The sequence below is a fragment of the Macrobrachium rosenbergii genome, chromosome 17 (genome assembly GCF_040412425.1).
Source record: "Macrobrachium rosenbergii isolate ZJJX-2024 chromosome 17, ASM4041242v1, whole genome shotgun sequence".
In the NCBI taxonomy this organism is placed as follows: Eukaryota; Metazoa; Arthropoda; class Malacostraca; order Decapoda; family Palaemonidae; genus Macrobrachium; species Macrobrachium rosenbergii.
In genome coordinates, this window is record NC_089757.1 from 27150950 (window position 1) to 27167036 (window position 16087).

The 16087-nt window shown below is 35.0% G+C and overlaps 1 protein-coding gene across 1 annotated transcript in view; it reads left to right on the forward strand.

The window, feature by feature from the left end:
- The window catches only part of LOC136847593 (uncharacterized), a 36649-nt gene extending 22819 nt beyond the window's left edge, over window positions 1-13830 (forward strand). Inside the window, exon 3 of the mRNA XM_067119311.1 lies at window positions 13410-13830. Within this exon, the coding sequence (XP_066975412.1) occupies window positions 13410-13524 (115 nt within the window). The 3' untranslated portion in view covers window positions 13525-13830. The remainder of the gene's footprint in view (window positions 1-13409) is intronic.
- Window positions 13831-16087: the final 2257 nt, after the last annotated feature.

The window sequence follows — 16087 nt, forward strand, 5'->3', positions numbered from 1 at the left end:
AGAAAATATCTTTCAAAAACAGGACTAGACAATCACATTACCTTACAATTACTAATCACCAAAAATCAAACCTGCCTCTTAAATTTATGGCATAGCATCTGCGTCTTCTCATTCACTAGGAAACATGGCTCGAATATCATGTCCTGTAGCAAAGAGTTGCTAGAATAAGTATCCTTCCTTTAGGAGTTCACTCTTATCGATTAAATGATAGTTAAGTCTGATTCCCTTTCCTTCCACCTTATTCTTGGCTTTTTTCTTTTTTTTACATTGGGGTGGAAAGGGGTTTTGGGCGTCGCGTCCCATCGGTCTCCCAATTCAAAGGGAATAATTTTTGTGAGAACCAGGAAGTTCAGTATTGGATTTAAATGTAACATAATGTACCTTCAGTGTTGAAGCTTGTGGTAATCAATTTTCATTAAGAATTTGTTCAAGTGCAATCACAATGCACACACATAAGCACACACACACTCTCTCTCTCTCTCTCTCACACACACACACACACACACAACACACACACACACACACACACACACACACACATATATATATATATATATATATATATATATATATATATATATATATATATATATATATATATATATATATATATATATATATATATATATATATATAATATACATATACTGTATACACATATCGCTTTTTTCAGTAAGAGAAAGCGAATCAAATTCCTACCAAACAAACTAATTCAGAGAAATTACCGCTGGTAACACGTTCTGGATCTATCTGATCGGAAATCGGAAATGTCAAGAGTTAGAAAACGCCTTCCAATTGTTCTTGACCAACACGCTTTCAAAATAAATTCTTATACGGAAAATATACGTCCAGTGAGACTCTTTCCAGTCGAGTGCACTGACTGGAATGGTCTCACATGTAAACAATATGATCTGAGAGAGAGAGAGAGAGAGAGAGAGAGAGAGAGAGAGAGAGAGAGGTTCCTCTTTATTAAAATAAATTCCATTTTTCATGTGGCATCTCAGTGGAAGGACAATTCTGCTTAATTCAGTAATATTGGAGGCGGTGCCTTTTTCATTCACTGACCCGTCGCGGATCAGTGAGTTAAAAATTAGTTACACTAACAAGTGAAAGATCGTTCTTTTGGCTAAATCGAACACTTGATACTTAATAAATAAGAGGTTAGGAATTTTTTCGTGAGCAAATGTAGGCTACAGCCAGCAAACGCGAATGGGCAATCAGTTAAGTAGCTTTTGTGGAATGGGCAATCAGTTAAGTAGCTTTTGTGGAATGGGCAATCAGTTAAGTAGCTTTTGTGGAATGGGCAATCAGTTAAGTAGCTTTTGTGGAATAGGCAATCAGTTAAGTAGCTTTTGTGGAATGGGCAATCAGTTAAGTAGCTTTTGTGGAGTGGGCAATCAGTTAAGTAGCTTTTGTGGAATGGGCAATCAGTTAAGTAGCTTTTGTGGAATGGGCAATCAGTTAAGTAGCTTTTGTGGCTGAACGTAAGTTATGGAACTGAAATGATGGAAAACGAGATCAGTTTAACACCGTAATACTCAAAATGACGTTATATATGCTACAATTATGATTAAACTGGAATTCCAGTAAGAAAATCCCTCATTAGTTAGTTACGAATTTTATAGTTTACTCCATGAAGAGGCATTCTATAGCATCTCATTTAAACCTGAAAACGTGGAGAATGTGAGTTCTCTTTAGTTATCAGATTTGATGAGCATTCACATTTGTTAAGACCTTCATCAGTTAATGGTAGTATTTTTGCAGTGTAATTACTCTTCTGCACATAGACTTATAGAATGCATTGCAGAAAAAAGCACTTCTCTTTAGTATTATCAAGATTACAAGCTTGTTGGCGCGCGTACGCGCGCTGGAACTCGGCGCTGCTGTTTCCCCTACCCTCCCGATCCCCTACCTACCCCGCCCGCAGTCTCATATAGATAGACAAAGAGACAGACAGACATATCCGCTTTGAGAAATCACAAGTCTGAAAACATATCAGGCGATTTCCTCTATGGCCAAGTCATTCTACACAAAATGAAAACTGCGTCAAAAAGAGACGTCTTGAGACTTCAGGACCGGAGGCAGAGTCTTCGATCCATTTCGGTGGTAAAGACGAGGTATAAAAAAAAAAGGTGCTAGGTGAAACTCTTCCACAAGATATGGAACGGTTTCTTAAAACGCCTCAAGGTTTATCACAACTAAGGATTTTAAGAGTCAGCAACAAATGCGCTAAGAGCTCTTTCGACATTAGAAACCCAATGCCACAGTCACAAAGGATCTCAAATGTTTTTATAAAAATTTTTATATATCTGTTTATTTATTAATTTGTTAATTTATCTTTTTTTTTAATAAGTGAGCTCTTCTTTCTGTATTCCCATTACCTCCCGTTACTTCTTTTTAATGAACACCATATTTTTTGGAAGATAGAATTTCAAGTTGATGGCCTCTGTGGGCTTGTTCCATATGGATAGAGTTCATCTTCTGAATAATAATAATAATAATAATAATAATAATAATAATAATAATAATAATAATAATAATAATATAATAATAATAATAATAAGGTAAATTCCAACATCTAAGCATAGAACATATCTAATATGTCTTTACAAACGTATAATTAGCAGGTAAATCCAAATACTTGAGTATAAACATTGGAGGCTGGCCAAGACGATGGCAGTGGGCTGTAAAAAAAAATCAGCACAGTTCTTTGACCTGGTCCAGAACAGATACGATTAAAATAATTGTAGCTCAACAACAGTGACAAGAAACCTGCGCACTCTCTAATTTCGAGGCCCTGTGAAGATTTAGAAAAGACTTTCCTCTATGGGAAAAAAAAAAAAATAAAAAGAAATACAGGTGGAAAATCTGGTATGATTTGGGTTAACCGCATGACAAGAGGAACGCGTGACATCTTTCAGTCCTCTCTACGGGTAGCGTTTGAGTGACGTCACCAGGGATTGAGGTCTCAGTATGGGGTTTCAGATTACCTCTACAAGAACGAGGTGCGGCCACGGCCCTCATCAACGGCATTATAGACTTCGATGACAAATATCCTCTGCAACTGAGACACAATCTGAACGAAATCGACCGCGTAATGATCGTAAAAACCGCTGGAGTGAAAGAAACCAAATCTATGGCTACCTCATCGATATACATCAACTGGTGCTATAATGGCTTCTGCGAATAGCTTCTATAATCTTTACTTACAGGAAATGACAAGAGAATAGAAACGGACTTTTATGAAAAGAATAGAAACTCACTTCTAATGGTTTAAATTCTATAGAAACCGTAGCCATATCATGAAGAATATTTTCAAATATTCATAGACGTCATTTCTCATCCCCTTGATTCTCCATTCTAAATCTCTTTACTTAGCGACTTTTTCTCTCTTTAAGTATTTAAACATTCTATTCAGTGATAGCCTGTTGTTTTTTGTTACACAGGCAAGCGTCCGCATATAATAATAATAGTAATAATAATAATAATAATAATGATAATAATAATAATAATAATAATAATAATAATAATAATAATAATAATAATAATAATGTTTAATCAAAGCAAACTTTATCCAACTATATCTCCAAATGAACTGACTATTAATTATTGTCTTTTCCTGAAACATACGAAATGCATCTAACATGGTGCGCCGTATTAGACAGTTCCACATCCATCCTGTTGAAAGGCAAAGGAATAATCTATTTTTAACAAATCAATTTACGAAATAAGATATTTTGAATTCTTGCATACAATGCAGAAGTAAGTTTGGTGTTTTCCTCAACATCTTAAAATTTACAAAGAAACAATAAATCGAGTTTGGCAACATAATTTATATATGTATATATATATATATATATATATATATATATATATATATATATATATATATATATATATATATATATATATATATATATATAAAGACAAATCCAGGAAGGAAAGAGAAATACTGGAGTGCTGAGGTTTCAACTGTCGTCCTTACTGCTAAGTAAAGGACGACAGTCTTTATTTATACATTCATCGCGTTCCATACTTTCGTGATTCGGTTATGCATACATACATCCATATATATATTTGACCACCGCGTATAATTATACGACACCGAAGCCCTTCAAAAATCCTCGCCATTACAAAGAAGGAGCAAAAAGCTCAAATTACACTCCTGCCAACATCCCCGAGCTTCGTCGTCCATGGTAATTACAGGAAATGTCCCCAAATAGTAGCACAGAAGCAACATAAAGGGTCTGAAATATGCTCTTTTAACTGTGGATATGGTTCGGTTACAGACAGCATAGCTAAGAAAAAGAGAGAAAAGGGGCTTTCAAGTGGAACTTTAGGTTTTTGTATTTTTGGATTCTCCATTTACTAAGCTGAACGAGAAACACAGCTGGTTTTTATTGTCAGAAATCACATGAAGCACTATGATCTTTTCCGTCCAGTGTTAACTCTACTACAGTAAAGTGGATTCCAGTAAATATAAGTTCCAGTTTATGGGGTTCCAGCCTGTCTGGATTTCCGTTTCTGTGTGCCATACTTCTGTTTGCAGTCCATCTGACGATGTTTCCGTCTGATCCGTCTGGGTTTCGTTTCTGTCTTTCTGTCTATATTTGTAGCCTGCCAGGTTCACCATGACATCAGTCTGGGGTTCCCGTCTGTCGACATTTTGGCCTCATCTGTCTGGGTTCCATCTCTGTCTGTCTGTATTTCCAGCCCGCCAGGGTGCAACTGACGTAAGTCTGGGGTCACTGTCTGTTAATGTTTTCGTCTCATCTGTCTGGGTTCCGCTCTGTCTATATTTCCAGCCCGCAGGGTCCTCTTAACGTCAATCTGGGGTTCCCGTCTGTCTTTTTGTTTTAGACAGTCCACAAGTATCTCTTTCGAGAGCGTCTTCCTCATTACCTCTATCCTGCAGCACCAAAATTTCACGGGTGAGTTGATGGTTTCAGTGGTCACGCAATCTACGTCATTGTAATTACCATAGAGATTAAACAAAACAGGAAACCTTTAAAACCGCAAATTCTACGGCAAAACCTGCAGGATTCGGTGTTTCTCTTTAAGACTTATTAAAGAACGGATGACTTCATTACGTACATGTAATTAAGACATTTAAATGCATAGCATCCTGGTTTTTCCCCGTAAGGATAATTATTACATGGATATCCATTAGTCATCTGTTGTGTTCTTGCATGGAGAGTTAATTATGGTATTCTCTGCCTAGAACAGTTACAAATACACATACAAATTATACATAAACAGGTCAAATGCAAATCGTAGAGAAAATAATAAGTAAGTTTATATTTAAGAGTCGCAAGTCACTATCTTAGCTGACTTCACTTGAGGTTAATAATATCAGTACAATTAAAACCAAGTAGGTAAAGGAAAAGAATGAAATAATTTAAACCCTTTTTTCCAGCCTTTTATACCTATCAAAAGCAGATAATATCGGGAGAGACATGAAAGTTTTAAGCGTTCCACGCAATTCTGTGTTAACAAAGGACTAAGAAAAATTTTAGAGAGAGAGAGAGAGAGAGAGAGAGAGAGAGAGAGAGAGAGAGAGAGAGAGAGAGAGAGAGAATCAATGCACCCAGTAGTAGTAATAGCACTTGTAAGACGACAAACCATGTGAGGAAAAACCAGACTGCATAAAGACTATCGTTAAAATCCTCTTATCATCAGGTCTTGGGATTAGAACTTCTGATTTATAGATCTTGATGACCACTACTACCGATCAACGCTGCTACTCTTGTTCTGCAACTGGATAAAGAAACACGAAGGAACTAGAAAGTCAGATACGGTCTCATTCAAACTCTAATCAATTGTTCTTGAGCACATAGCACAATAAAAAAAAAAAAAATTTCTAAACGTCCTGCCGACAGACAGACATATAACGTCCCGCTACTATTACAGGTTACGGTGTCGAATTCCAAGAAATAATCTGTCATTACCCTCTGTAACTATAGAAAACTTATATATCAACTTTTCTTCTTATACGTGGTCAAACCTGTACTGGCTTCTTTTGCTTTTTGTCCTATCTGTATAACTATGAACGCCTATCCATACGCTTAAACACTATGAAAATACGCCAGAAATGATCAGGTTAGCATTAAGCTTAATAAAATATAAATGAACAGCAAGTAATAAAAACAACGATGGTGGTAAACTGTCTCAAATCACAATCTCCAGACTTCAAAATTCACAAGAGTTTTCTTTGAGCTACCCTCAAATTATACGTCGTAAAACCTTGCCACTGATCCCATAGCATTCGTAATCCCACTGTTGTCAGTCATCTGCGTTCCAATTATCCCAACAATTTTCTCGCAGACGTGTGCTGATATCATATTAAAGGAATGGGATGATTCAAATGAGTCATCCCCGTTGCTTGGAATATTTAATCAAGCCTTTGAGAAATGCTTATTAGCACACTACTGCTATATAATTCTGTGATATGTATTATGAATGCATGATTCATATGCAAGAATACGCTGTCAGGGAATGCGAATAATGGGAGTTTTGTTTTTTCAGAATATATAATAGTATTAACAATAAACACCATAGTAAGGGAAAAGGGAAGACAAAATAATGTACAAGTATATTGCATTGTTAACATTTATATCCTAAAATTATTCCCTCGTTATACTGGCTGTGATGGAAACACTTAAGAGAAGGTATTCACGTTTGTGTACTGACTTCCTGCCAGGTATAGACGGATCTGTTTTATCAGGCACACCAGTTATATTCATAGCCACATTTTAGCCCTCCTGTCCTCTGAAACTTTTACTTTTGGATTTTGTTAAAAGATGTAATGAACAGCTGTATTTCCTGCTAGTTTTCTTTTCTTTATTACCTCTCGACTTGTTCTTCCATCTGTTCTGTGCTGAAAAAATTGCTGATGTATAATTTGACAAAACAATAACGTTACTCTAAATAGCTGTAAAAGATGTAGTTGCTCTTACACGGGATGATGTACAGTACAAGAAATAGCAATCACTACTGCGGACTAAGAAAAAATGGAGATTTGGCAAAAATTGGGTGATCGTGAAATTGTCGTAAATAGGTCGGGTTAGTTGTCCGATGTATTTTAGCAAGTAGTATTACTTTTCCTCTATGGTGTTTTGCATGAGACGCGGTATTTACTGGGCTACAGACCACGGTAGTAGTTTCAAATTTACCGCACTATTTTAACTGCAAATAATTTAAGATGGCATTTATTCTATACAAATATTAATATTAGAGAATTAAGTACAAGGCCTGGTGGATTCAACATATACTATAGTTACCGATGAATTTTGACAATCGTTTTCTATTACTACTGGCGCTTAAAAGAAAACTATTCATATTTTAAGGCTGACTTGCACTTTTCAAAGGGCATTTCTTGAAAATCGGACGTTCACAGAAATTTGCTTAGCCACTGGTGTACAGGATGTTAAAAATGTACCATTTTTCCAATATTCAAAATGTACTGAGTACGGATGTTTTCACAGTACGCAATTTAAGTCATTCTTATCGTCTTGTAACAAACTAGCTTCAAAAATGTACAGAGTACCAGGAAATACATCGAACCACCAAATGAAAATTAATGATAAAATCGGTAAGAATACAAGTTAATTAAATTGAGGTGCTCTTTGTTGGTAACGTTGATTAAAATATGCAACATTATGACAAAAACTCTTACAAGAACAGCTGTGACTATAAATTCCTGTCTTTTGAAAGAGCTCTTTACTGAAAGTCAAGAAAATTATAATTACGAACGCAGTAATAAGGGAAGCAGAAAGATATATATTACTAGATCTAACTTCAGAAAGGATTTTTATGCTTTGTCATTAAATTCAAGAGATTTAAGGTAATTATCAACTGCAAAAAGACGTTGAAAAGGAGTATGCCTTCGCATGTTAAAGTTCAGAAACTATTTACTCAATATACATTATGCCAGAAATTAGCGAAGTATCAGTTGAGATCAGTCTCAGAATAAATTTGATATCTGATTAGAAAACCAGAAATGAAAAATAAAAACAGTGTGAACAATTTCGCTAAATAAAAATTAACAAATGTTAAAAAAAAATTTAGGCCTACCACGTAAGAATTTAAAAAATCGCAATAATAGCCTTGTCAATCTTAACTTCAAACGAACAATAATACAATTCATTCCGGAATTCAGAAAGATTTTAAATTAGACTACAAAAATGGACGATATATGGGAAGCAAAGATGTACTGTACATCACCAGCATACCATAAAAGAAGGGCAATTTAAACTATCATGAAAGCGTTTTAAAGGGTGCAACAGCTTTAAAAAAAAAAAAAAAATTATGAAGGGGTGCCGAAAAGAGACATTGCTGATGGGAAGTTTCGGGATACTGTAATCATAAAAACGAGATGATAGTAAGTAAAAAATGCGCCGAAGTTTCTTGAGCGCAATCGAGTTTTCTGTACAGCGTATAATGAAGGTCACCGAAAATATATTTATGTTATGGTGGTCTCGGTATAATGCTGTATGAGCCACGGCCCATGAATCTTTAACCACGGCCTGGTGTGGCCGTGGTGGTTGTTTGTCCTATATCGTTGCCTGATGCACTTTAACCTTAAATAAAATAAAAACTACTGAGGCTAGAGTGGTGCAATTTGGTATGTTTGATGATTGGAAGGTGGATGATCAACATACCAATTTGCAGCCCTCTAGCCTCAGTAGTTTTTAAGAGCTGAGGGCGGACAAACAGACAACGACGGCACAATAGTTTTCTTTTACAGCACACTGAAAAGAGCAAGGGATTAATAAAAAACCGTGTTCTAAAGAATGAGATTTGGACGATTAAATTCGAGGAACTTAACAGAACAAAACAATAAAAAATTCCAAGGGAATGTAGTACAAATACTGTGAGGAGTATACGACAAATTTTCAGAAGGTATTACAAAAAACTTGGTAGATTCAAGAAAAAAAAAACTTTCTAAAACTGAAAATGAGGACTTACTTAAAAAAAAAATAAAAAGAAAACGGAAGAAAAACCACAGACCAAAAAAATCACAGGCCAAAAGACAACAGTTATCTCCCATTCGTTCGGCTATATGGTCCAAACCACCAAAGCAATGACAGTGCAGTTGCCTCAATATATCACATGCACCCCATACACAGCAGGTGAGGCGAACCTGACGAAAACCAGGCGGAAAAAAAGCAATTTTTCTTCCCCGTAAATTAATGGTATGACCATTCAGTCTCCCCCTATTAAACTGAAGAGCTCCCATGCACCTGCGGTTCCTCAATGCAAGATTACTGCTCGGAGTTTACCTTGGGACATTCAACCGTAATTATTTACGTGACTTTGCAATAATGCACCGCAATTTTGGTGAACCTGGGTTTTGGTGTTTGCTGGGAAATGACAATCGGAAGCGATTTGCCATACAACATTTGTTAAAATAATTACTGGGTTTCTCTTCTTTTACGGCATCTGCTGAAATTTTCTCTTGCAGTCAGTATTAATTCTCTTTTAAAATCGGTAGCTTTTGTTTATTTCTTTCTTTTAGTGCATCTGTATATGTATGTATGTACGTATGTATGTATGTATGTATATGTATATATAATATAATATATATGTATATATATACGTATATCTCGATAAATACATAAATAATTAAATATAAACAATATAAATAATATATATATATATATATATATCTATATATATATATATATATATATATATATATATATATATATATATATATATATATATTATATATGCCACAAATATCATTTTTGCTTTACCTCGGGAACAACTCACACCTACCGGGAATTATAACTGATAATTGCTTCCGGCTCGGCAAGGATACGAACCTGAGCCTTTAGTCTAAAAACAACGATAAGCAAATCCTAGCCAGGCCAGGGCACAAACACTTATTATTTTCCTACTCTTCTAAACCTTCTGACTTCCCTTATAAAGCGTAGCAACACATTTTAGTACTTTTGTTTGATCTTTATTCAGTATTCACACTGCATTTTCAGATAGAATTTTCCTCTATAATTCCTTACACACCTAAATATTTTGATCCCTTAGATGGCCCTCTTCTCTCCCAAATCCTCTTGTACAGGCATTCTAACATCTATGTACTTCGCCTATGGCAGTGGTTCTTAGCCAGGGGTGCTCGCACCCCTGGTTCCTAAGGGGTGCGAGGATGCCTACGAATAATTAAAGCAAAATATATTTTTATATGGGCATGTTATTTTTTTCTGGAAAAAATAAAATAAAATAAAATAAAATAAAACAAAATAATAATAATAATAATAATAATAATAATAATAATAATAATAATAATAATAATAATAATTATTATTATCATTATTATTATTATTAGCTTTTTTTATTTCAGCAATTCAGGGGATGCGAGAACTGACTGCTCATTTGAGAGGGGTGCATACATTGAAAAAGGTTAAGAACTGCTGGCCTACGGGGTTTCATATCCCATTTGCCCGTCATCCGCTGCATATAATCCTAAATACCTGCAAAAATGAACTGTGCCCATTATTTTACCATTAACACTGACACCCAAATATCTTCAAAACCCTCAACATTGTACTGTCATAAATTTTAAGGGTCTTTAACTAGATAAAAGAGAGTCACACATCTTGTCTGTTTTCCTTCAAACTTCTTAAAACCCAATTTCATGGGAAACACTTGATAATGTGCAAACTCCTCCTTGCTTGTACCCACAGTGCTTTTCATCCACGAATTTCCTATTGTCTTTCTTTTCTAACCAAAACGATAAGAAACACTATCTTTAAGTATACAGATAATCGTGTGGTTATAACCCTTACATTCATCTCTATCACCTTTCATGAAAAACAAGTAAAAATGCGCCGAAGTTTCTTCGGCGCAATCGAGTTTTCTGTACAGCGTATAATCAAGGCCACCGAAAACAGATCTATCTTTCGGTGGTCTCGGTATAATGCTGTATGAGCCGCGGCCCATGAAACTTTAACCACGGACCGGTGGTGGCCTGGCCTATATCGTTGCCAGACACACGATTATGCCTAATTTAACCTTAAATGAAATAGAAACTACTGAGGCTAGAGGGCTGTAATTTGATATGTTTGATGATTAGAGGGTGGATGATCAGCATACCAATTTTCAGCCCTCTAGCCTCGGTAGATTTTAAGATCTGAGGGCGGACAGAAAAAGTGCGGACAGAAAAAAGTGCGGACGGACAGACAAAGCCGGCACAATAGTTTTCTTTTCACAAAACTAAAACTAATATTTCAATCAGCCATTCCTTTGGAACCTTTCCGTCATTCACACACTGTTTACAGAAAAAAGGAAAACGCTTAATCACTCTACCAATATCATGCAACAGAATCACTTGTAATCCTATTACCTCTCCGCACCTTTCCATATTGCATCCAATTAATCGCCCTCATTAGTGACTCCAATCTTAACAATCACTCCACTATCATTTTCAAATTCTCTTTACCCATTTACGCTTCCATTATTCAGACCTACCTCTTCTCAGTCTTCTACATTCGAAAGTTCTTTAAAAATAACCACCTCATAAAAACAGCACATCACATGAATCTTTTATGCGAAGACCCATTTGCTCATTAACTCCAGTCTCTGCATTTACTTTCCGTAGGTGCAATTTTTCCCCCTAAAGTACTTGAATAGATTTTCTCCAAAATATTAAATTTATTCCACCGTTTTTTACTCACTTTGTACTTGTCTACTCAATTCATCCTATTGCAAAACACTATATATTCTTTTCATCTGTCCCACAAATGAATTTGAAATCATATTTTTTCCTTCACCAAAACTCTCTTTATTATTCTTACATTGCACTGCAATTAATAATTTTTCCTTCTTATGCATCGGTGCCCACGAGCTCTCTCATCCTTGAATCTTGCACAAAACTTATCCACTCATTACACCTAAAGTGTCCTTAACCGTGTCTAGTGTTTATCTACCTTTTCCTTGTATGCAGTTCTCTTTTTTATTATCAAATATAGTTGCCTTGAGTACATTTATAGGACCGGATTGAACCTTACCTCAAAAAGACTCTACCTTCTACAGTATTTTCTGTTTTGCTTCAACCAGACAATGATCAATTATGCCTTCAGCAACTCGTCACCATTATACATAGCAACTTAACCCTTCCATCTACTTTGTGCTTAACATAAATTAACAAAATAGTTTTCCCTCACAATTATCTTCCCAAAATATCATCATAAGTCCCGTTTTCCACACAAATTCCTCTCAGAATACCTTGCTCAACTCTATCCATTGTCATTTACTCCAGCTGGTCTAAATCCACCAGTTATGCCGTGTAAGTTTACATCATCTAGGTTTCCATTGTTTCTCCAAGTGCAACCAGGCGCAGATTAAGACTTTCAGAAACTTTCTCTTTCGCTCACATTATTTTTCATCCTAGGAATATTTATAATTAATGCTACAAATTCTTCCCCTGCCACAGTGAACATGACCAACACTATCCTTGGACTAACAGTCCATTCTCACAACATCTTAACACGAGAAGTGCAACTACCACCTTTCTTGGCAGGCATCTCCTAGTCACCTCAGACACGATTACTCTTCGTCTTTCGCAGTCTAGAACATCCTTCCCTTGCACGCTGGTCTCATCAAGTGTAACGATCTTTAGCCTTTACTCTCTTTAATAAATAAGCTCTCATTCATTTCAATGTCCTTTAGTACATACACGAACATTAAAAACTGCAAAACTTGATAGTTCATTTTTCTAATTTTTTCGCAGCGAGTGATTAAATAATATATATATATATATATATATATATATATATATATATATATATATATATATATATATATTCTCATAACTCTCGAATCCTTCTCGTGGTCAGGTCGATAAAGTGACTTCGTTCTGTTACTCCAGATGCTGGTTCGAATCCTGCTATAGATGTCAAAATTTCTTCATACTCTTACATTTGGAAATTATAATATATATATATATATATATATATATATATATATACATACATATATATACATATATATACAGTATATTAATATGAATGTGAAATATTTTCTGTTAAAACAGAATTCCATCAATTCACTATTTGCCTGATGAGTGAAACAGTTGGTCTCTGAAATATAGCCTTTATTTTCTACATTTTGGCGTTTTTATGGCCTCCTTATATTTGATATATATATATATATATATATATATATATATATGTATATATATGTATATGTATAATATATATATATAAATATATATATATATATATATATATATATATATATATATATATATATATATATATATATATATATATATGTGTGTGTGTGTGTGTGTGTGTGTGTGTGTATACTATATTATAGTATACAGGATTTCATTCATTATGTAAGTTACTTCCACATATTCCTTCCACTAATTAAAATCATTTACATTTCAGGAACTCTGACTCCTGGACGGACGACTGGTATGGCTGGGTACCAGTCCTTAACGACCTAGTAGACGGCATCGACAAGTACAGAAACATCTACCAACTGGCCTCAAATTCTCACTAGAGAGGGAAGACACCTGTCAGTCAGTCATCCATTCCAGGTGACTGAATCTAAAACTAACACTCACTTCAAAAACTCACTCCAAAGGAGGAGGGGGAGCCAAATGCCTGATAAAATACTCATGATATATATATTTAAGCAACAGTGTGTTCGCATCGTTACTTTTGGAGGAATATTTTTCTTCGTTGATATTTATTCCTATTTATTCTAATATTATCGATACATTGTAAGCTAAGTTATATTGACAGTAATTCTTGAAATGCTGATTTCATATGATTTACTGTGCCAGATTATTATTGTAATAAACTGTTCTCGTAATTATGATAAATTTCTTAAGTTTCCTTCAGGGAGAGAGAGATGCTCTGTTTCTGCCGAATGTTAGAAGAGGACAAGCAAATAATTAAGTACTCTTATATTTTGTCAATGCAAGCACATACATAAATATATGTGTATATATACATATTTATATATATATATATATATATATATATATATATATATATATATATATATATATATATATATATATATATATATATATATATATATATCTGTGTTGTATTGGAAAAATATGAGAACTTTATATATGTATATATACATAGTATATGCATATACATATACATGTGAGCGTGTGTCTGCGTGCACGCGCGTGCATATTTCCTCCTCTTTTTCAATGCATCCCACTTCTGAAGCCCAACATCATGGATTTGCGGCAACGAAGGTGCAATAGTCAATACTATAGACGCAGACCCATAAATAGTCATTCAAAATTAGACCACAGACCACGAGTTATTAACTAATTCGATGTTAATGGTCCCAAGCGTTCTACTGCAAAAAATAAAGAAAAATTGATTTTCATCACAAAATACGCGCTAAGAACTCAGTCTAAGGAAAGGGGGGGACAAATGTCCCGGTCACTTCAAGAATCTTCCTGAGAGCTACAGTAGGTTGGATATACTGGTGAGTGAACTTGTTTTCTTATACACCGAAATAAAACACTGCAGTCTTCACTTCGGGTTACATGCAGATTACTAACACCAAATCAAAAATTTGAAAAAAAAAAAAAAAAATAGAAATGGGTGGTTACAGAGATGAAATAAAACGAAAATCACTGCCATATGCGTAATAAGTGCTGAACCAAGAGAGGACCCGCGTACGATAAACTTCCCCGTTCTTACTGATTGATAATTTTATATACCTACACAGAAGGCTCACAAACCGCAATCCTTTTTCATTTAAAGCAATTTTCAGTGGAGCAACATTTTCACAAGCGTAGTTATAATATTAAATAAAAACAAGAACGTAAAATAAAAATAAAAATTCATAGGAGGATGAGTCTTAAAATGGAGAAAGAAAATACACAGTTTTGTAACTATACAAATATATTCAGGAATAAATCTCTACAGAGAGCTTTCGAGAATCTGAACGATTCCCCTTTCCAATCGCACACATTCCCGAAAGATCTCTGTAGCGATTTTTATTTTCAAAAATATTTCTACAGTTACATAACTGTGGATTTAGTTTCTCCAGTAATGTTACATAATAATATTTCATATAAGCAACTTACGAAAGACGCAAATAAGAAATCATTGAGGATGAAATCCTTTCACGTCAAATATTCAGACAACCGCTCGGGTAACCAACAGGATTACTTTTGGAATCTCGTGTTATTAGACTCCTGCACATAATGAAAAAAAAAATAGCGCGTACATAATACCGAAGGTAATAATCCTGTCGGAGTACCATCCCCGGGGGAAATCTTCGAGGACGGGGCGACTCGAAGGGCAATTCTCTGCTGCAGGAGAACCGAGAAACCCACCTTTTCCAACAGAGGTCTTCAAAGACAGACAGATTCGTAGCAATTTCCAACAAAGGCGTCTTGTGCTCTTTGATAACCAGGTCGTCAAATTTACGTTAATGCGAGTGATATAACAGTTGGCGGAGGATATTTAGAGATAATTTATTTATTTATTTGTTTATTCTGTTAGTCATTGGCTCAACACCTCAAAGGACCTTCTAATTTTCTGAAAGATCAATGTCCTCTAGACTTATTCCTGAAGATATTAACGTGTGATAAAAATAAATTAGACGCATGCATCATTCATTCCACGGTAAAGAGCACGGTTTACGAATCAAATAAAAGAAATAGGCTGATAAATTACAATTTTCTTCACATAAACCTTCCACCACGCAATAAAATATTCAGAATACGATGAAAAGCAATCAGAGAAGAAGCTCTCAGCAAAAGGAAAGTGCAACTAACAACATGAGTCGAGATAAAACATGTAGGCAACCTTTGATAGAGCGTTGTTTATCTTGAAACGCCAATCAGAAGACGAGAACCATCTGAACTGTTTTTTTTTTTTTATTAAGAGCCAAGTGAAAGGAATAAACATACTGAAATACGAAGCAGCTGTACTTGAAAGGGTGGGTTGAAGGCAGAGGTTGAAGTAAAAGAACACAAGAGATGGAGTAGGGGAGAGGGCTGATGGATGTGGAGAGAGAGAAAGAAAACGGGGTTAGCAAAGTATCAAAGAAAATGGGCTACTACAAGGTCGAAGGGAGG